We start from the raw sequence: 23,426 nt of genomic DNA on the forward strand, positions 1-23,426 counted from the left end.
GTCTGATTAAAGACATAAGGAGAATTGTCATTTGGAGAGGTTTGGTTCAGAATGCTGCTGGTAAAAATAAGATAAAATTATTAATTTTTATATTTTCTTCTCAAGTCTTCCAGGATTAATTCTATTACTTTTTTACTCTACTTAATGTTCTTATTTTCATATGTGATATTTCACCCCAGCTGATTGTACTGATGGTCACAAAAATACCACGTGTTCTCAAGAACATTTTATTGACATTTAAAATGCACACTGGGAGTACTTTGCCCTGCTGTGATCTCAAAGGAGAGGCACCCTTATTCTGAGTCCTGAAGGTTAAGTAATCTAAATGCTCATGTTGCCGTGGCTGAGAAGGAGATAGAGATGCCTGTGACACTAAAACCCCCTTGCAGTTGGGCTGGAGCATCCCTCTGGGAGGCTTCTTCTGTAACCTTCCTTGTGTGGTTTTGCTTCACACTTCTGAAAAGTTGAGCATCGTGCCACTTCCTGAATCTCATGCTCTTTCTTTAAGATTAACTGCTGCCAGAGTGTCATTTCTGCTGGGGGCTGAGAAAGGGAGGAGAGAATTTTTGTCCTTTAGTAGTCTAGAGGGAAATCTTGGTACAGTGGTGTCCTGTGGCTCTACTTATGAGTGTTACTCAGATTATTCAGTTCTGTGAGGTACATTGCATTAGAATTACTGACTGCTTTGCTTTCCTATTTTGGTTGGTTTTTTTTAATAGTGCTTGGTTTGCTGCCCTTGAGCTTTTCCTCCAGGAATAAGTACCTGGAGACTGTTCTGGTTTTTTCAATGTATATTGTATGAGAAACAGAACTGGAGTTTTTTATTATTTTATTCTTTTTTAAAATAACTTTGGTTCAGGTCATTAGGGTTTTTAGGAAAAAAGGCATTCTATGATAATGTGATGCCTTCATAAATTTAAAGTCTCACTGGATAATGTGCTTGTATAGACGGTGGATTCTAGTTTTGTGCAGGGCAAATTGACAGGGTTTGGTTAGAAAAAGATGAAACAGGAAGGAGAGAAACAAAGGAAGATGAGACCAAACATACCTCAGTGATGAAGAATCGATTCTTATTTTCATTTATTGGTCCTGAAGTCATTCCCTAATGAGCAGGCAAGCTGGTGGCTTTTCCCCAGGCAGGGTTTGCTGCTGCTATGGCATACATGGTATGTAGAGGACAGGGCTCCAAGTGCCAACTTCACTCAGAGGTCATAGGTGGCCTGTGAGGCATCAAGATAGAGAGTGAGGAGGCGACACAGCAGCCAGGTGCTGCCTGGATGGGGAAGGACCAAGGCTGCAGCTTCATGCCTGGCTTGGGGCTTTCCAAGGCAGCAGCTTTGGTGATCCTCTGGATCCTCTCTTACTGCTGAAACCACTGCAGAGGACAGCCACAGCAGACTGCTGCTGTCACAATCCACCTGCAGACTGTTTGGGGAAGGGGGTGCTTTCCATCAGCAGCAATCTGAGCATTGGAAGCAGATTGTGAATCCACACTGTGGGAAGAGGGGTGTGTGTCCTGTTCCCCTCTGATGAGCTTTTTGTTCCAGAGTCTGGGTTAGTGTTGTACCAGAGAATCTCTCCTGCTTTCTCATTGCTGGTTTTTGGGATAGAAGGGTCTGCCTTGCATATCTCATGGTATGGTGGTGAAGGTAGAACCAGCCAGAACCTCAACCTTACCTTTTACCAGTGATACCACACTGTCAGTGTGCTTAGGTACCACAGGCAGCATTGTGGCCACTGGAGCTCAAGGGCTTTTGAGACAAGAGCCCTTAACTCAGACAGTTTGTGTTTGTAGTTACAAACATGCTGCAGACTTTACTTTTATACCCTATAGCAATGCAAATACTGATGCACTGAGGGAGCCCTGTCCAGGTTCTCACCCCTTGTAAAGAATTTGCATGATGATTACTATTTGGGTGGGTTACATTTTACCAGCTGTCTTCCCAGGCATCCCATGTTTTAAATAGTCCTCCATCTCGCCATGAATTAGAGTGAGTCACAGCATGGGTGGTGACTCACTGATACCAGTTAAACATTAGGCTCCTGAAGGTGTGACTCCTCCAGCTCTGACCAAAATATGCTGGCACAACATGAAAAAATGCTTCCAATATATTGCACATCTGCATAGGTGACAAATTCTCTATGTTGCTGTACTGCTATAAAAAAAGAAGTTTTGCTCTGTAATGTAGTTAAGTTGGCATAACAACACAGTTCTTTTTGTTTAGCAAGTCACTTTATCTGATCTCTGTCTTGTATTGGGAGGATGGATGGAGGACAGAAAGACATAAAACCCCAGGTTCAGAGAGAACAGAGAAGCAGAGAAATCCCAGGGAAAGTTTAGAAACATTCATTCTTCGGGCTTGGCACTGTCAACTCCCAAGTGGAATACCAGGGGATTCAGCCAGAGCAGTTATAGAATTTAATGGTTTCCCTGCTTGTAACAGATTAATCTACCCTTTGCAAGAGGTGGTAGAGGATTACTGTCCAGTCTCCAGCCCAAACAATCTCCCAGTGCAGATTTACTTGGACAGCCACTCAAACTGTCATCAGCTCTGCCCATCCAACTGTTTTGTTCTGCAAGGCCATGGGAGCCTGTCACTCCTTTCTCCTTGGAGCCAATCTGAGTGTCATCTTTGCAGGATGCTTGGAGCAGGACCTGCCATGGCTCTGGGCACATGTCAGCTCTGTTCTGCTCTGCTGAGCCCAGGTGTATGTAAGGGGAGAGGCAGCTCTGATGGTGTATAAAGGTTCCTGCTTTATTTCTAGCTCTTCAAAGCTGAGGCTTTACCACGGGGAAAGGAAAGGGGAGTACAAGTCTCTGGCAAAATCTCTGTGTTTTCAGCATGACAAAGCTTTGCTGGCTTGCTCTGCTCCTATGTTAAGATAAGTGGGGATGATACACTTGCTATTAAATTTGTATTTTGTCCTATTAATGTCATCTTTACCTGAGGCTGCTTTTGACTCCAGCATCCATTTTTCTTCTCTCCTTATTCTCATCTCCCTTTGTAAGTTGAATGCCCTGGTGGCACCTACCACTGTACTGCCAAATTTATTTTGGGTAACTGCTTCATGGTGACCACTCTCTGGTTGTGACAGCTGCCAGAGGAAAAACCAGGACATAATTCAGCTCTTAGTACTGAGCAAGTAATCTGGGGTCATGGCAGATTCTCCAGAATTGTTTGTTGAAGCAACTGCTGATATATTTCACTATTTGTGTATTTACAAATATGGAGGGTTTTGCAGAGGGAGATATTTTGGGAAGGTCAGGGCCTGTTAACAGTCTGCCTGTGAGGGCTTGGGGGACCAGCTCTGATTTCTGCTGGCCTGCAGTGAGGGTTTAACAGAGGGCAGGAAAGGGCCAGATGCAGGGTTTGCAAGGAAATACATGTTTTTATTTTTCAGAGCAGCTGGGGAGTTGGACAATAGCCTCAAAAGCAAACAAACAAAGGATGACTTGCAGATAAGTTATCGACAGGAGTGGGTGTGTTTTGGGCACCACTGAAGGACAAGCTGATAGAGTGACTTTTCTCCTGCTTTTAAACTCTTGCTCTCTGTGCCAGTGTGCCAGGGGGGGTTGACATCTGTTGTCCCGGGCTGGAATTTCATAACAGCCCTTCATGAGAGTTTGGCTCTTCCAGCCACGAGCCTTGGCCTAAGTGTAATCTGGTACTGCACGTTCCCTGCCTGGGGCTTGTGCGAGAGCCGGCTAGCAACAGCAGCCTGTGAGAATGGAAAGGCACCAGGATGTCTCCCTTTTCTTTTTGCACTTGGAGGACACTACTCTTCCTCTGACATCCATTAATACATTGAATTTTTAAATCTGCTCTTGTGTAAATATGAATCTTTTTAATAAACTTAGTTTTTTTAATCTGCACACAAAAATTATTTTCTCGGATTTACGCAGCATATGCAACTTCTGGGTTGTGAAAATTAACCTGGAGAGTTTTAAAACTGCCTCTGCCTCAGATATATCTTCTGAATTTCATTTTGTTTGCAGCTTATCTGGGCAGTTATTCTTGTTTGCTAGCTGAGATTGGTTCTAGAATTGCTAGTATTAGTAATTACATTTCCTCTACTTGCTTCTGAAAAGTCAACATTTTTGGAGAGCAATCCACAGTTCCTTGCTGAATTCTTTGCTGCAAATCATTCATAGCTATTTAGTGGAAAAAATCCTTGCTCATACTACTTGCTTATGGTTCTTTAGTGCCTCCAGTCTGTAGGGTGGAAGATGAAACATAAGTGTCCCAACTTCTGCAAATCAGTGCAGTGGGGAACTCAAAATACATTTAACTTAAGCAAAAAGTCTGAGTGCTTGCACAATTCTTATGGCCACAAAATTGCTATACTCTTGGTGAGATGGTATATTGGGGCAGGGACATCTGTGGTGTTGGACCAGAGGGCTGAGTCTTGCCTTGTTTGTGGAAGGGCTGTGCATCATGGAAATGCCTCAAAGTGCAGTGCATCTAATTGAACTCTTGAGGGAAGTCATTTTTGAAGTTGCATCTGACTTTTAAAAATAAATTGCATACTTTTACTTTGTGTTTTTGGCTGTGAAAATTCAATTACTGGTGTCACAAGGGCTGCTACTATTACATTGCACACAAACAGCCATTTATTCTGCAAAGTTTCAATTCTGAAGTATCTGACTCTCCAAAGTTAGCTGTACTTATTTGTCATGAGGAGTGTGTGGCTGCCATTATCATCAATATTTGAACACTTCACAAACCACGGGCAAATATATCCTCTTACAAGAAGGATATATATATTCAAGGGTATAATAGTAACTATCCACACTTTACACATAAGAAAGATTATATTACTTGTCTGAGGGCAATGAGGATGTTGGACTAAAGCCAGGAATGCAGTCTGGTTCTTCTGATTTCCTCTGCCTCAGAGGAAAATGGCTTGGAGTTTAGGGAAGCCTTACTAGAAACCTTGTTGTTCCTATCTTTCTCCTGGGAATGAGGCAGTGCCCTAGTGACAGGTTGCCTGAAACAGTCCATTTCCCTCTTCTTTAGACAGAAAGAATTTTGATATTAGCATAGCTTTATTGTGGAGCTTCAACTCCTGTCCAGTCTCTGAGCTGTGAAAAGTCACTGCTGTCCCAAGAAGTTGTACAGCTGCACTGGGACTTCCAGCTGCTCTCTATGCCTCCATTCCAGGACTTGTCCTGACAAGTTGTGCCTTTATTCAGTCTTCATCTCCCTTCCACCACCCGGGGAAATCAAGATGCTTTTCTGAAAGCAAAAGAAACTCTCATACTGTAAGATCCTGAGCAAATGGCCGTTAAGGGTCTGTGGCAAAGGAGCTGCTTTCCCCCATGTTTCCAAGCAGCCCTGAGATTATTAATTTAAGCACTTGCTCTTAAATTGTTGGCGTGCTGTTGGTGGGGTTTCACAGGGCTCTGGTAATAGGTGTCTGGGGCTGGGGTGGTTTGATGCTCCAGCAGCAGAAGGGGTACTGCCAGTGCCTGGTGATTTCCCCTTAGGCTGACCTCCTGTGTCCTGGAGAGGGCACCTTTAAGCGATGAATATTATCATCTTGTAATTAAGGATCTGATAAAACTCACTGAGATGAATGTGCTTTGCTTCTTGGGGTCTGGGGCTTAACTTGAGGGGGAAAGCTCTCCTCTGCCATTTACTTGCACTTTTGCTGGGATTGACATTTGGAAGAAACTCTACACCATTTTAGTATGTTTAGACACATCTGAGAAATTAATCTATTTCAATTTATCTGTCTCTTTTTGTTTCTTCCAGTGGGATCTTGTTTGTGATTCTGCCTGGAAAGTCCACATTGCTAAGTTCTCCCTGCTTGTAGGATTAATCTTTGGCCACTTGATAACAGGATGTATAGCTGACTGGTAAGTGAAAAATCTTTTAGTGCAATGTAACTATTAATAAATAGCAGTATTAAATATTGTTTTGATTGCCTTCTACTTCATGTTCATTAGGAGCCATTACATAATTATTTTTAAGGTTCTGAAAGAATCATGATGGACAAACAGTGTAAAAGTGTTAATTGGACCTGAGTAATTTATATCAAGCTAAGTAGCACAAACAATTTGATATTTGGCTTGCTTGTTTCCCACTGGTACAATTTATTGTAGCTGTAAAGCTTGTATAGAATTAAGTATTTTCTAATGAAACCTTTAGTTTGGGGTTGGTTTTTTTCTTAACCAAGCGAGAGGACCAAAAGAAATTTGAAGCAGAATTGATTTCACTGAATACATGACTAACGTAATGTCAAGCCTGTGCTTACACAGTACCTTTTGGTGAGTTGAAGGCTGTTTATCACAAATCTTTCAATTGTTCTGTTTTTTAAAGTTCTTGTTAGGCAAACATTGTGATGGAGTGTTAAGGATTTGCTGACCTATGTGCTGCTAGTATTGGGGTATTTAACTTTAAAAGAGTAGATCACAATTCCTTGAATTGAGGCAGTTAAAACATTATTGGATACCCCAATGATGCTGAGGATTTAGATTTTATTTAAAAAGATGGTCTTGTAGTACAGAAGAGAGGGGAAGAATACATGGATGATTTCTCTAGTGATTTCTGTGGAAACTTGAAGCATCTGAAACAATAGCTTTATAATGCTGCCCCTGTCACTTCAGTGCCTTCCAGCACAGTTGCCAGTGCTGGTACTTTCAATGGCCCCAAGTTAACTCTTTTGCCATTCATTAGAAGAGGAAAAGAAGAGTTGCCTATTAGGGAAATCTTATAAAACCTCAGCAACTCACCAGTCAGCTGGGAGAGAAAAGACCCCCTGCAGCTCTGCAATAATTTGGATCAAGCATTCCTAGCAAAATTGCATCTTAATTCCTGAATAGTCACTAGAAATTTTTGGGCAACAGACAAATCATTACCTCTTAGTGAAGTAGGGAACATGCATGAAATACAGTTGAATTTGATTAAAATACCACGGTAAAAGGGGGCTTTAAGAACCCATAGAAAGTAGAGGGGAAATGAATGAGGGACCTTGCCTGCCTTTCCTAAAATGGAATCAGTGTGGAGAAAGCAGACTTATTACCAAGTTAGGAAAGTGCTGCTATAATTGACAAATAAGCCACAAATAAGTGAACAACTTGTTGCCTAAGGCACTGGCATTGAGAGAGAGCTGCAGTAAGTGGATTTAATAGCTCTCTGCCACCAAAAGGAGCATCCTGAGCTTCCATTCATTTCTGTCCCCAGTGTGTACTTTGTGCTGCCACATGAGTTTGTTGGACCCCTCTGCAAGCTGCTTAGCTGAGTTAATGCAGTGTGAAATTACCCTGATTTTCAAATATCTAGAAATGTCTAGTGAATTTAGGAGAATTGGTTTCTAGCTGTAGTGCAAAGGAGAAAAAGGGTAACTTGATGGCTGGAGGGAACAGTGACCCTTTTTTGGATGACTAGAATGGATATGGTTTGCTGCCACCAAAGTTGTTTCTCATACTCCAGTTTGGTCCACATTGCCAGCTGATGCATCTGCCGCAGCAGGACTCCTGTGCTCAATAGGTTTTTTGCCATTTAGAAAAGAAGACATAAGTGGAATTTACATTGCTATTTAATCACACTTGAATTTCTGCTAAGGTGTGGGGTTGTATAAAGGGATGGATACAAACGGGTTGTACAGATTGTAACTGGTAGGAAGAAAACATGAAGAAAGAGGGATTTCAGTCCCAAGCAAGAGCCAGAGAGATTAAACAGAGTAATGCATTAAAAGTGTTATAAAAATTCAAAATGTCATTTTCATTTAACTTATATACCACTCTCCAGTTCAGATAATTAGAAGATGCTTTGGGGTTTTTGTGCCATTAGGGTCTTTGCTTTTCCTCTTTGAAATAATCTTTTAAAGCTGAATGAGGCAAAGGCATAGAGTGTATTAAGGCAATTTGCTAAGTAAACTGAGTGCTCCATGTTCAAAACACAGTAGGTGTGCACACTGGGACAGCTCTGTGTGGAAAATCTATAGGAGGAAGGTCTGCAAATATGCCTGGTTGTGGGAAGACCAGCTGAGCCCAATGCCTGAATAAGTTACTTGTTCCACAGGCAGAGTGCTGCTGGTAATTCTGCCTGCTCTGGACAGAGCCCTTTGAGGTTTGTGTGGAAAGTTTCCTCCTGGAGCAGCTGGGCATGGTGTTCTTGTAGCACCAAGGCAGTAGGTCGGTGCCTCTCATTGCCCTGTAGTGCCCCTGCTTTTCATATATCTGATGCTTTTTAGAGCCTTTGGGTCAGTTCTAGTCCCAAAAGCAAGAGAGAGCCTGCAAAGAAGGGCATGGGAAGAGCAATCTGATCAGCTGCAAGAGCAAAGCTTGATTATCTCAGGGTGGCAAGGTACATCTGTAGGAGGATAGGAAGAGCAGGTCCTGTCCTCAGCCCATTCCCTGTCCCTCTGTGGTGCAACTCTGACTTTAGGAATGTCTTTTCTATGTATTTGCTTATCATGCTGTGTGGGGGCTGCAGATTCTTCAAAAGCTTGGGGTTGCTTGTATCCCTGGTTATTTACCTGTGCAGGCAGCATTTAGCATTTGATCTAGATAATAGCATGCAGTGTAGGCTGAAACTTCTGTGATACAGTAATCTCTCTCTGGAACAGTTTGGATGGCAGCAGATAGCATCCTGGGGCTGTTTTACCAGGGAAATTCTGTATGGCTTAATTTCTCACAAGCATTTCCATGTACTGTTAGACAGATAATTCTGTCTGCATATAAAAGGCACTTTTTAATGCTCTAAGACACCATCCTGTCAAAACACTGCTGGATCCCCAAATATATGGCTGATAGCTGCCCTGGAGCTTTGTTTTTTGAGAAGTGTGCTGCATGCCTTGGTGAAGAAAATGACTAGTTTTGTGTTTGTGAGGAAATGCTTCTTACCACAGGGCTTATCTGGTCTCAGTTTTCACAGGCTCAAGAGGCTCTTGGATTTTCTGATTTTTTTCATTAGCAGCAACTGTTCAGTTGTGTAAGGTGTATAATGGTAGAAGAAATTCTGTGTCCTAATGATGGATAACCTTGAGTACAGAGGGTGGGAGGAGGGGAGGAAGGGAACTGAAGTATGCTAAGCATGAGGTCTTTTTCAATCAACATCAGGGAATGGCAGGTCAGGCTTGTGATGAGAATTAAGTTCCTAATTCTGAGTGTTTGCATAATGCCTTTCATCTGCAAAACACTTTCACAAATACTAATTGGTATGAATTACAGCTTGGCATAACAAAAATGGGGCTGCAAAAGTCTGTGCATATAGCTGATAACACAAAGTTCAGAGGGTATTTTTTTTTGTATTCAAGATTTTACATTAGGTATTTCCCCTCTCTGCCTAGTTGTGCTGTAAATACAAAATCTGTAGCACAGACAGCAGTCACTGTCCCTGTGTCCAGCGTGTCCCCAGCATGTTGTGGATCACAGAGTCAGGGATGTTGTGTTTCCACCCTCAGCCCCACTGCAGCTCCTCTCCCAGTGGCTTGTGCTTGTACCTGATGGAGAACAGCCTGCTTTGACCTTGATTTCTGCAGCTTGCATGTTGGTTCTGTTTTAAAAGCTTTGAATGGCTAATGTCAACAAGTTCAGTCCTTGAGGGGCCTCACAGGTGATACTATAGCTGAAAATAATAATAAACCTGTTTTCATGCAAGGAGCCATGAGAGCACTTTCTTAGGTGTGACTTAGAAAAAGCCTGAATGGTGACTGGTGCACTCTTCCAGCTCCCAAAAATGTAAAAAATTATAATGTTGTCTCTTTTTCAGCCCTTCAGTCCCTATTTTATTTTAAGTTCTGCAAAACCCAAAGTTCTAATTGTGAGTGCATATGCATAATGTATTTTATAACTGGTGGTGACAATCTGCTGAAATAATTGAATAGAAATGCTACAGCATGTGAAACTGGACTAAGTTGTGAGATTTAAATGCTCTTTATTGTGCTGACATTCAACCTGATGGCTGGCTTGCAGCTGACAGTCTGCTTTGAATGGGTCTGTGAAAGCTGCCTACGAAAAGCAAGTTCATGTATTCTTTGCAAAAATGGCATATGGAGCTGACTAAAAGGGATCCTCAGTTCCACTGGAAAACTTGTGGGAGTTGACAAGTTGAAAAAATTTGGAAATCTCCACATAATGATCCAATTCTTGCTTAAAAATAGCCATGTGCTCTGGTGCTTCATATCATTCTCTTTGCACAGAAAGAGGGGAGAGAAAGGGGAATTATAAGGACCAAACATATGAATAAGAGATGTTAAAAATCTCATGCTCCTTGGACATCAAAGAGCCAAACTCTGCAGTGGCTGACCCCACATTCAGTGGTAGCATAACTCTTCCTCCTTGTCAGCACTGTACCAATACATTCAGTTGTATTGGTTGCAGCTGCAAAGGAAGGCTCCAAGTCCTATTCCCTGTTGCAATGATTTTTGAAGTGGTTTATTCCTCACCCCACCCTCCAGTCAGGCTGATTTTGTGAGTCTCTCCAACTGCTGTGGGGATATAAGGTGGAGGGCCTTGGAGCTCACAGTTTTCCTGTCAGTGTCATTATCAACTCTCTAAGGCTCAGCACAGTGACCTGAGCCAGTTTTGTGCTCAGTCCATGTTTGTTAGGGTTCTCCTCAACAAATGTGACCAAGAAACGTAGTTTCTTGAGCTTGCTGCTCTTGTAGATGAGACTAAAAAGCACATGTCTCTTGGGAAGAGGATATCTCTTCAGCAAAAAATATATTATGCCATGCAGCTTATCATATATTCTCTTGTGCTACTACAGAAAGCTCTGAGAAGTGGATTTTCATCTCCAAGGGACTTATGTATGGCCTTACAGTAGTTGCCAGATATTTCCTTGTTTACCTTTGTTGTTTTGAAAATGCTGGTTAAATCAAACACCGATACAATGTGCTGTCTCTGCTTAATCCCTTCTGAGATGGACTTGTCAATGCAAAGCTGGCAGAAAAATCTGGGGTTTAGTAAGAAAAAAAGAGAGAAGAGTGGAACAAGCATTAAAAATGGGTGACAATAATTGGAAGGGATTGCCTGACTTGTTCCCCTCTTTGCCAGTTTTAATGATCCAGCATTATGTCCATCCTGACTTTTAACACTGTTTCTCCTTACTTCTTATTTTTAGGGTTGGTCGACGGCCTGTACTGCTCTTCTCTGTCATATTCATTTTGATATTTGGACTGACTGTGGCACTGTCAGTGAATGTGACCATGTTCAGCACACTCAGGTTTTTTGAGGGATTCTGCCTGGCTGGAATAGTCCTCTCCCTGTACGCACTGCGTGAGTATCCCTTCATCACCATGCAAATGTGCTCTTATCGACTATGTGCCTTGCTGTTCTCTGGCTTCCTGCTTTTGTTCAAATAAATCCAACCAGGATCATATTGACTGCATAAGCTTTAGCCTGAATTTTGGTAAGGAGGATTTTGCAGCTGTCTCTTTAGGTTACTACAAAGCAGTCTGTGAAGCTGTCTCAGAGTTCGTTTCAAAAGTCATAAGGTGGCTTGGGTTTGTCTGTTGTTTTTTAAACCTAGAAGTTACCTGGTTCATAGCCATAATGTGTAATGGGAGTAGATTTCACCCTGCAATATTGAGCTCAGTGGGAGACTTACCACTTTGGCTGCCTCTAGCAGTTTGGCACTTTATCAGAACTTTATTGCTTTCAGAAATATCCTGTGTCTCTGCCTCAGGATTGCAATGTTACAGCAAAAATATGTTAGAAGTACTGAAGTCCTTTTATCAACTCTTTTTATTTTTTGGTTGGGTAGTTTGGGGTTTTTTGGTTGGGTCGTGGTGGTGTTGTTTTTGCCTGTTTCATGAGGGGGAAAAAGTTCTCTGAAAGACTCCTGAGGGAAACTTTTAAGAAATACCTACATGTTCCCATCTGGGGTAACTAGTAAACTTGGAACCAGAACACTTGAAAACCCCCTCTGGAGGCCTTGCCTTTGGTGAGGGCATCCATGATGTCACCAGCCTAATCTGTGTCCCTTGGATATGTTCCAGAGAGCATCTTCTGCTTCCTTGGCTGTTTGTAATTAACAGGTAGCACCACACCAACCGAAGAAAACACAAAATTTCCTCCTCTTTATTATGGCTCTGGAAAAGTATTATCTAATTATATCCTGGAGGTTGCTGTACAGATCTTCATAAAATTTTATTTACTTCCTCTTGTGGATGGTATCTAACCCATCAAGATTTTTGCACAGTATCCTTACTTTACACAGAGTATTTTGTAGTATTAAGTTTCACAGGTTTTGTTTTATTTTTAATCTATGTCAAGGGGAAAGAAGTCTGGCTGCAACAGACAAGAGCTTTTTCTGCATTGCACTTTTTTGTTATACCTGATATGGTACCCAAGATACATGATTTTAAAATTCTCTTGCCTTTGCTCATGTAATCTCAGGTGAGAATCTTTTACCAAAAACTGAAGACATTACGCTTTTATTGGGAAAGTAATTTTAACTGTGTGGTTCCCATGAGAGGGGGCTTCTGCAATTACCAGTGTGATGTCCAGCTGGAAAATAGGCTTGTCAGGGTTCTTCACAGGCCAGTTGCAGCATGTTAGCTTTTCTTACTTGATGAGGGTTTTTTTTAACTTTTAAGAGGTTGCAACCAATGATTTTCATGGGGGAATGCCAACTAAGTAGAAGTTTGATTGTGGATGTTTTTAGGATTGGAGTGAAAGAGTGTATGTGTTGCTTCAGACAGACAATAGCTTGTCAGCCCAGGCTTTCATTCAGAAAATGGCATATTCTGGTTGCTTCATGCCCTGCTTGGTGCAGAACAGTGATTTGAGTCTGATATTTTATCCCCACTCTGTCTAAAATTCAGGTGTTTTCTATAACCAATGCTGTCTGGATAGACAATGCCTGAACAGAGCTAGTAGGTGTTAGGAGAGATCTGTGTGAAATTAGCTGCAGGCTGAACATCAGCACACTTCTGTGGAGGTGAGAAAATGTGAAAGATGCAGCACCTGTGCCTCTGAGAAATCTTCTGACCTTCTGTCTCAAGAGATGAGGGGAGTGGGTTTTTACTGTATTAAATCATTTAAACAAAAAAGTTGTCACATTGGTATAGTGTACTTGGAGAGAAGTAATCCCTAAAGTCTCAAGAGAACAGGAGTTGTAGGGTTTTCTGTTTTGGCAGTGGATTTGATTTTAGTCCCATAATCTGTTAGACTTCCTCTCAGTCTTTAAGTACTGTGTTTTCTGCTGGAATCAGAAAAGTGTGTGGAGTACTCTTATGATTCATAGCCTCTCTTCCCTTTCCCTTAATGGCCTTGATTTCTTTCCTTGGAGATTTGTTGCCCCTGAACTCCCAGCTGGCTACTTTGAACAGAACAATGGAAAGTGGAAAGTTTGACCTGTTAGTGGCAGCCATTAGCCAAAATTTCCAAAGCTACCATGCAGAAGAAAACTGCATAGGCTTGCATAGCCTGTAAAGGTAATTAGTCTGCCTCTGGGATCCTTTCACTGTCTTGAGCTTGCTAGTTGTGCTTAGATTTATGGTCTGCCTGAGGGAAATTGTAAATAACAGTTCAGCACGCTTTGGGAGGGAGAGGAGCACCAAAGTTCTGTCTTTAAAACACAGGGCTGCCAAGATTGAGTTGCCTTTATTCAAACCACACTCTTCTTCATAGCCTGGTGCTGTTTTCAGAGCTGTCTGCCCTAAGGTGCAGAATGTGCCAGGGATAAGCCCTGTCTCCTGTGGAGGGACAGCAGGTTCTGCCTGTGCTCCTCTTTGGGCTTTCCTCAGTGCTGTGATGAGCTTGTTTCTTGTGGCCTCCAAGTACAGCCTCTTGCCTGGAGCTGCTCAGGGCTTATCTGAAGGAACCACCTTGGGAGGTTCATTTGTTAAACTGAAAATTCTTCCTGCAGCTGCTGCAGTTTTGTTGGAAGAGGTGTTTCAGATGAAATTTTTGAGTGAGGCTGCAGGAAGAGACAGGCTTTTTGCAGGTGATAGTGCTTGCTGTGAGGGAGGGAAGTAGAGGAGCAATGAGCCCAGGGTTTTCCCCTCCTGGCTGCTGTGGGTCTTTGCATCATCCAGGAGAATGAAAGGCAATAAATCCTAATCCATTGAGCAAGCACATGCAGTTTTTGAAAGGCTTTTCTTGCATGCTGATGTAGAACAGGAGGAGCTTTTACTGTGTTCCAGAAGTGTTTTCCTACCTGGAAACAGATTTTCCTACCAATCTTCAGTGGATTCCTGTGCGTCTCAGCGTCACATTTTGGATGGTCAGGGACCAAGAATAATCCTCAGGAAGCTCTTCCCAGGAGGGTACACCGATTCCCAATATGCCACACTCAGCAGTAATGTGATGCACAGAGCTGGAGCTGCCTGTTGTGGTGTGCTGGGTGGGTCCCCTACTATCCTTGTTCAGCAGATTTCTGCTGTAATGGGCTGCTTCCTGTTGGAGAAGGGTGCTGGGACCAGTGGTGAAATCTCCTGGAGAGAGAAATGGTGAAGGGATGCAAAGTAGCACTCTGGCCACAGTGGTTGGAGGGGCACATATGGCCTGCCCAGCAGCTAAATGTAGAAGGCAGTGCAGGCTAGGGACTGGAAGAAGACAGGTTAAGAGAAGGCAGGGGGAAAGCTGATTTTTTTTTCCTCAGGGTGCCTTCTGTTTGGTATTTGTTGCTGTGTGCACATCCAGAGAGGAAGGATGGGCATGTGCCCTTGTTAGCTCAGCATGGATGGATGCAGGGTGCCACAGCCTGGTGCCCAGCCAAAGGACAGGAGGTTTGACTTTACCCATCGGGGTGGAAAGCCCTGAGATGGCCCTGAGAGGAATTGTCCTTTGGACAGGCTGAAAGGCAGAGGGAGAGGTGTGGGAGCCCTCAGCAGGGCCACGGGTGTCTGAGTAATGCCTCTGCTGCTATCTGTGGATTTGCAGCAGCAGCTAAGGCATGCCAGTCTTACTGCAGATAGCTCTGCTTGCTGTTTCAACTCACATGAGACCAAGTACACTCAGCAGATATGGAAGTCATGGGAGAGAGCAAATCTGATTACTTTGAGGGTGGGGAGGGTGTTGCATCTGGGTCACTTTGGTCTCATGGGTCATTGCCTTGGCTCTGACCGCAGAGCAGCCTTTTCCTGGGTGCTTCTGGAGAAGGGCAGATGCTGTGGCTGACTCAGCACAGCTCCTTTCCTTAGGGCTCCTTGCCACCAGCTGACACCAGAGCTTTCAGCTGTGGGCAGGAGTTCCCCCTTCACCCCCTCTCCTCTCACATGCTTCTGCTCAAACCAGGCTGGTGCCAGCATCTGCCTGAGCCCTCTGCCAGGCAAGGCATCCACCTTCCCTCTGGAGACCACCAGTGTGCTGCTGTCAGTGGGATGTGCCCTCTGATCTTGGCCCCTGCTTCCTTTGGGAGATCTACTGAGCACAGTGTCTCTTGTGCTGCCTGAGCCTGGGAGATAGAGGGGGAGTGGGGGCTCACACTGGGCAGGGCCATTACATGAATGAAGGGAAAAAAGCCTTGCCTTACAGCACAGGACAAGAACAGCTGGATCTGTTTCTCTGTCAGGATCCCTGTTTTGTCACTTTCTGGAGGCACAGCTAGGACTTTGGTATTAATTAAGCTATTTGAGGGGAAGGAGAGGAAAGGAAGAGATATTTTTTTCTGGCAAATGCTCCTGACAGATTTAAAGAGCTTCCCATTAAAATGCTGTATGCTGTTGCTAATAACTGTACCTGAGCTCAGGCAGCACAACCCATGGTGTGGATTTGCACACAATTGCAGGCTGTTCAGCAGTTTCATGGGTGACTGAGCTACAGATTATGCTGCAAAATTAGAAAGTCTAGACTTGAATCAACTGGTAAATAAGCTCTGGAAATAGCTTTGCTGGAAAAAAGACAACATTTCAGGTTGAAGCAAGGAAGCAGGGGTGTCCCTCCAATACATAGTAGCAGAATGAGTGGGCATGTTGCTTCTCTTTCACTGTTGAGAGAAAAAAGGTAGAAACATTGTTGAAAATCATAGGTTGTGTTTCAAAAGCTGTGGAAGCTTGGCGGAGGCTTTCAGACTAGTTAGGATGTCCAGCTGTGATGTATCTTTCTCATTTATAGCTAGGTCAGTCTAACTTGTTACTCCTGTAAATTACACAGGCAGAGATCTGAGAGACTAAATGCGGTTTCTCAAGATTTTTTGGTTTTTTAAACATGTGTCCTGGAAAGCTAGAGCAGAGTGCTAGAAAGCTTGCTGCTGGTTGAAGAATGAGCAAATATAAAAATGGAGCACCTCTGAGTGTTGGGCTGTAATGATGTCAGATTTATAAAATAATTTTGCTTCCAGCCGGTTGTTAATAGAAAGGGTGAAATTTATTTTTTTTTCTTTTCCTCCTTTATTTTTCAAAAGTATATAGGCTCTGAAATCCTGAAGATTCTAGGTTTATAATAGATTTCATTCTCCATTTCCCTCTTTTGACTCTTCAGTAGCAAGCATGGCCTTGGCAAGGCAGGTGAAGGCTCTGAAGCTATTCTGTGTAATCTGAACTGGCTCAATAAATAACCCTGCAAAGCATTCCCGAATTGGAGGATGTGGAAAACATCTGATTCTTTTCCAGTGCATTGACATGTGAGTTAGCTCTGCAGTAACGTGCAGTTCTCTCCCCTGACAGGTCTGTGATAAGATCAAGGTTGTTAAGCCACCTACCTTCTGTTTATGTAACCAGCCTTCCTTTGTCTGAGTCACTTGATGCAGATCTGGTAGGAGTGATCACAGAGGGATCCACTGAAGGAAAAATCTCAACTGGCTCACCTTAAAGTGACCATTAACTGTTAAATGTTACAAAACCACTTTGTTTATAGAGCCACCACAGGCTGTTCTATCACTGAACCAGGATGTGATTTTCTGGAAACAGCACTGCTGCAATTTTCAATAGCTCTGTGGGAGAACTGCTAAAAAAAAAAAAAAAAAAAAAAAAAAAAAAAAAAAAAGTATGTAGTAGGAGCTCTCCAGCTGTTCAAAAAAAGTGCTGTGCATGCCTTTTATCAATTGCCTGGGGGCTCAATTTATGTGAGAGTGGAAAAGGTTATTGGAATTACTGTACTCTCCTTATAAGTATAAATCTTCTTTGTTCTGCTTTGCTTCCCTCACTACAGTCAAATCACAACTCATAATAATAATCTGTTTGCCTTTTTTTCCTCAGTACTTCTCCTGAATTTCTTTCACTTTTCTGATAGTCAGAGTGTCCCTTCAAGGGACACAATGTCTGCCATTAGGGCATAGACCCTCATCCTTATTTTAACCCCTACACTGTCTTCTGGGGCAGAGGTGCCCTTGAAACATAGCTAACATATTGTCCTGAATCCTAAAAAACTGTACCATTGAAGGCAGCCCATTTGAAATTAATTTATACTAAGTCTTCTAGCATGCCAAAGGAGAATAAAAATAGTGTCTTTCTAAAGCTCCTTGGAAGGTTAGAAGATGTTTGCTTGATGCAGCAGAATATAATTTTAATCAATTTTTCCATTTCAGTTGCTGAAAATCTTGTGTGTTGTCAATGTGACAAAAAGCCTAAGGAATTAATTTTATTTGAGGTACTTTTTGTATGACTGGTCAATTGTGAATGCAATTAAGATGGAACACTGCAGTTGTTACACTTGTGATGATGACAATCAGATGAGATTAGAGTATACTTGCAATTTCCCCAGCTCAGAACACAGCTTGCATTTTTACCATTTAAAGTGTCTGTCTTTTAATTGTTCTAGACCATCTTCAACACCCTGGGTATGCTCAGTCTGCAAATTCTTACCTTCTGTCATACAAGTACTTGTAACTGTTCAGAACTGTAATTACACTTTTAGGGATTTTTTTTTTTAATTGGTGTTTTTTTATTCTGAGCAATGTCAAATAGATTTATAAGTCTGTTGCACAGCTGAAAGCTTGCTGCCATTGAAAGGAAATGAGAGGGGCTTTTCTCTTCCTCTTCCAAATTCCTTTGCATCATCTCAGCTGCTCATACAACTAATGACTTTTGACTATAAGGCAGTGTTTAAAATGGATAGTTAAATCTAAAAAGTTGCCTTTCACTTGCAACTCTTTGACTCAGCTGAAGTGGTGTTGCAGCCTCAGTGTAAGACGAAATTCTGAAGTGTTTGTTCCCTCTGCTGGTTTGGTGGGGTTTTTTCCCCTCTGGCTGTAAGACAGCTGCTAAATGACTTTTTGTTGCTACATAGGTCCAAGCTAGTGTTCTGTGTTGTGTAGGGTGACTGGTAATAAAAGCTTCCCATAGCACATTTGGCTGCATCTGTGTGGGCCGTGTCCAAGCGACTTTGGCTTTTTAAATCTTTTTAATTTTTCCTAGCAGCGAGATTTTTTTTTTTTTTTTTTTTTTTACAGAGAGTATCAGGGAGAAGTTGTACATGTAAAGCCCACTGTGCTGAAACTGTTGGCTTACTGGGTTTTAGCTGCCCTGCTCCTCATCTGTGTCTCTGCACTTGGCAGCACTTGAAAACAGGACGGGCTAGTGTTGGGAATGAGATGAGCAGTGGCATTCTCAGGAGTTGTACTTAAGACAAACAGCATTCAGGGCTGGAATTGTTTTTCCCCCAGATGCTTCTTCCAGTGAGGGCACAGACATACACACATTTTTTGTGTGTGTGTGCGTGCCAGCTTTCTGCTGCAGAAGGAAGGATGCATAGGTTCATAAATCACCTAGGAATGAATAGTGCTTTACTTCCCTTTCCTGCCTATCCCTACAGGTTAGCTTGTCAGGAAGACAAGCCAAGTTATAGTAACAGGATGTGCATAGAGGAAAAGTTGTGTGTATGTAGAAGGTGCATTTAGAAGTTATCTGTAGCAACTTTGAATGTTCAAGTCCAGCAACAAATGTCAGTGCACAAATTCACATAAATATTTATGTGCCTTTCAAGAGGAACCATAATTAAACAAGGCTAGCCAAATTCCCATTCCCAGTCACGCAGACATGACTCCTATTTTCTCACTTACAAATAATATAACCCTGTGGGATTTTTACTAGTTCAAGTTAATTAAATTTCACTCAAAGCATGAAATTTGCAGGCAGTGCTCCTTGCAGTAATTCTGCAAGTGTGTATTATTTTGTCAGATACAATAAAAAGTTCACTTTTAATTCTTCATTTTATTTGTTGACAGTGTACAGAATTTAATCATACACACCATATAAGTGCTCATATTGCTCATTTTTCTTTTTTTTTATTTAAGAAAACTCATTGATGTAGCATTGTGAATGAATTTGTTATAAGTCATATACTGCAATTACAGTTGAACCTGAAAGTATGAGCTATGTTTTTGTCTTTTGAGAATATCTGGTCCTTTCTTAAATGACTTGTACACACACTTACGTAGTTTTTAGAGATAAGTTGATACCTAAGTGCTTGCTAATATCTTGGAAACTTGTTTGTTCACATTCTTTGAATTCTGGTTATGGTATGAATTGTGAGAGAAGAAATCAGCTTACTAAAGTCTAATGAATGATGTACAAATTTTGCACTAGTCCAGTTTTGGATATATAAGATGTATGTCTGCTTTAGTCACCTGTACATCAGTATGAAATCTTTCAAATTTTCTTGCAACTGTTCTTGAATTTAGGTCCAAAAAATCCAGCTAATATCCTAGAGAAAAGGGGTGTTTGAAGAAGGTTCAGGGGCTTGGAAATATAGCTGTGCTTTCATGAAATGAGCTGTGGGAGAAAGCACAGTCCAGTACTTGCATCAGAGATTCTGGATCCGTGTTCTTGCATGTCCCCAGCTCCTGGGTGTCCCAACATTTCTCTCTAACTGGCTTGTGCTTGGAGGAATTCTTTTCAGGCTAACAATTCTTCTGGCCTCTCCTTCCAGCTTTCTGCCCTAGTCCCATGGCAGAGATCACCCTCTTGCACAGTGATAACCCAGCCCTCTCCCTTGCAGTCAGGCATTTAAGTGTAAATGCATCTCTATCAGTGCCTTAGCTCACATAATCAATGTACTAGGTTAAGGACATACATTTCATTCTGCTGTGGTTTATTCTTGAGGAGAATAATCTCTGGCAGAAGCAACAGGGCAGAGTAGTGTTCATGTGTGCCTCAGCTGCACTAGGACCTAAGAAGTGCCATGGTGCAATGGAGGAGGACAAGCTCTGCTGGAGCACTGTGCAGTGCAATTTTGATTTTGTTAAAAATGCAGCCTGCAGAACCTGTGTCCTGGCACTAAGACTTGGTAGGTTCCTTTGTCACTGTTATCCAGACACTTGAGATTAATTAACTGGAGAAAGGAGGAGGACATTTTCTCTATGAAGCACTGAGTTCAATGGATATTTAAGAACAAGAGTTGTTGTCCTAAATAAATAAATAACTGGATCCCTAGAGTTTTCTGCTTGATGTGAAACTGCTGTCCAGAAGGAATAAAGTGTCTGCCTGTCAGCTTGTCAGGGACTTTTTCCAGTTCCACTGTTGCTTCCACTCAGATTTCAGTCCAGTACTCGTAGGCACTGTAGCTGCCTCCTGGATATGGAGCACTTGATTAACAGAGTCAGAAGAAAGAAAAGTAACAAAAAAAGCACAGGAAGCAGAATCAATAATGTGGTGAGGCAAAAAGCAATTTGAGGGAAAAATTTCTTTGGGGTCTTTTTACTATTATTATAGCAAACAAAAATGGATTGAAGGCAGGAAAGAATAATAAGAGCAAGTTAAAGATTGTGTAATGCTGGAAGTAGCTTATGTGGTGAAATTGCAACCATTGTTCCTAATAACATCCTATTTTTTTTTTCTTTTATAGCTTTGATTTTGAAATGTTTGGTTGGGGTTCTTTGCCTAGAACTTGACTGACTTGTTTTTCAATACAGAAAGTCAAATCTGTCTTTCTAGGAAGCTTGAGGAAAATTTATTAAAGAGCTGTTGAATTATAGATCCATTAAAAATGACTCTGCTTTGAAAGTTAAATAAATAAATAAACTGACAATGTTTGTCATCTGTTGAAAAAAAATTGTTTCTCTTGCATCTGTACAACAGAGAAACCCAATTAGTGAACTCCAATGCTTTGGAATTTGGGCAGGAGAAGCTTTGATTATATCAACCTTGACTGTACTCATATGAGTCTTTTCATATGTCATGTGTGACTGTAGAATAATGAATCAGCCGTTGTCCCATTCTGTCCAATCAATTGTCCCCTTCTGGTTTTTTTTTTATTTTTTCTTTAATATCTCTGGTAAGTCTGGAAGAAAATATGCAAAATCCAATCGGCATCTTGCAAACATTTAACCTGATGGATTTTTACTTTTTCTGGAGACAGATTTCATCCTTTTTGACTGAGTGTTGTATTAAAAAAAAAAAACAAGAAAACATCCATGCAGGTGCCTTTCCTCCCTTCCTGACATTTTCTTTAAAGGTGATCTTTCCCTGAGGATAAGTGTTTTGTGTGGGTCTAGGATTAGTAACATGTGCCAAAGCAGAGAAGAAGAATAGCTAATGCATGACCCAAAGAGAGAAAATTAAAAAAAAAAACATACAGTATGTACCACAGCTGCCTCCTCTCTCATGCTGTGATAAAAGACAATGTGACAGATATTTTTCTAAAATAAGAAATCTGCTCCAATGCAATGAAGAATAATAGCATCAATTAAAGATTTTGTGTCCTAGTTGTTTTGGAAACAAAAATATGGTCAGACAAAGCTGGCAGCATGTAGTGCTAGCATGTGTGAATGTGAGTAGCTCTGCTGCCTCAGTGCTGTCCTTTGTTGGGATCCTGGCTGGGAGGTTTTTTAGTACCTGCTGGGACTTGCATTGGGCACACAAGTGTGTTTTCCTGCCAGGACAGCTTTGGATTTGACTTCTGACTAGGATACTTTTTTTTTTTTTTTACACCTATAATTTCTATCCCTCCTTAAGGCCACAGAAGCATGTCCTGCTTGCCCAGTGCTGCTGGGCTGCAGTGTGGCTGTGCCCATGGCAGGGCAGTGCAGGTGGAACAGCTCACAGGAATGGGCTTCTGGGAGAAATTACCCACCTGCCTGTCCAAGCAGGACAAGGCTTTTTGTTCATGTGTCTGATCCTTTCTGCCCCGGTTCTGGGAGTAGTTAAATTCTCAAAATGACAGTGTAGGAGGAACTGGCTGGAGCTTTTGCCCTGCAAGAGAATCTGACAGCAGCTCAGGGACAGCCTATACTGAGCTGGCTCTGCCTGTTCTGGGTTCCATCCTGCCCTGGCTGGTGCTCCCACCTACTGCTGACCTGACAGTGAACTGATTCAGCAATATAAAAACAAGCAGAAAAATGTTGATTTTGTTGTTTGGTTTGGTTTAAGTCACTTTCCCCTTGGTCTTTCTCCTCACAAAAGCTCACTGCAGGGTGGAATGAGCACGGGCAGACAAAGGTGGAGAGAAGGAGCAGGTGCCTGGGAAGTCAAGGAGAGAGGAGTGACACGACTGCAAGGGCTGTGATATAAATTTGCCTTGCCATAATGCCCTGCTGTAGAAGCAGTCTGAGAGCCATTGTGGCTTGCTTGTAGTGCAAATGAATCAATTCTTGCAAGCTTACTGCAGCAACCTCAGGCCAAGAAATTCCCTTGGTGTAAACAGATTAGTCTGTTGCGAGTCATGGTGAAGCTTGTCTTAATTCCAGTGTGGGTCACTCTTAAATGTGGGATTTAAAACTTATTTCTTGCAGGCTTTTTAAAGATTAGACAGTGTCTGCATCTTGGCACAGACAGCAAGTCTAATACATTGAGAAACATATGTCTTGGACAGGTTGATGCTTCTTTTCAGTATAGCTGTCTTTGAAGTAGTAGCAGATGGAAATCCTTCCACCTTTTCTAGGCACTGACTAAGATCGAGAAGAGCAGATAAACTGGCAGCAGAGAAAAGCAGTTCTTAAAAATAATTTACAGAGATCTGTATGGCTTGAACTTTATTTATTTAAGCTTTCAGAGTGAGAAGCCTGCCTTTGGATTTATTGAAAACGTCTGAGGCTTGGTTGGAGAACCAAATATGATCAGGTCCTAGTAACGAGATTTCCACTTTTCTGGCTGGCTTTTCTTAGCAACATCCAAATTAGTGAATAAATAAAATGCTTCAGTTTGCTGATGGCAACCAAAAAAATCTGTGATTCAAATCAAAACATCTTGATCATGAACTTGGCAGTGCAAACCTTGAAGAGAAGAAATGCAGGCCATCAATCTGATATTTCAGTACTGGAAAGGGTTTCTTTGGAAAGGTCATTTTATTACTGCCCCATTAGTTTTGCTCAGTAAATTTTACCCTTCAATGAGACTAAATTTTATTTTTTGGCTTTGGGATAAGAAAAGGTTAGGTCTTGAACTGAGGAGCAGAGATGATGATGTTTCTGTCTAGGACAAAGATGCTGAAAGGTGTTCTCTGTGCTGAATTGTCTGTCAAGCTCCTACAACCTTGGTCTTTTAATCAGAATGTTTTCAAAGTCTTTGAGATTGTCAAAGTGTGTAGGTGTTTTTATTTTTTGGTTAGTTTGGTTTTGAGTTTTGTGGTTTAGGGGTTTTATTGTTTTCTTTTG

At 41.9% G+C, this 23,426-nt stretch overlaps 1 protein-coding gene across 3 annotated transcripts in view; it reads left to right on the forward strand.

The window, feature by feature from the left end:
* Positions 1-23,426, forward strand: part of SLC22A23 (solute carrier family 22 member 23) — a 106,051-nt gene that overhangs the window by 11,430 nt on the left and 71,195 nt on the right. For all 3 annotated transcript variants that reach the window (XM_079300983.1, XM_079300984.1, XM_079300985.1), the window contains exons 2-3: positions 5,757-5,860; positions 11,073-11,227. In XM_079300983.1, coding sequence (XP_079157109.1) covers positions 5,757-5,860; positions 11,073-11,227 — 259 coding nt within the window. The remainder of the gene's footprint in view (positions 1-5,756; positions 5,861-11,072; positions 11,228-23,426) is intronic.

The sequence above is a fragment of the Erithacus rubecula genome (assembly GCF_903797595.1).
Source record: "Erithacus rubecula genome assembly, chromosome: 3".
Lineage (NCBI taxonomy): Eukaryota > Metazoa > Chordata > Aves > Passeriformes > Muscicapidae > Erithacus > Erithacus rubecula.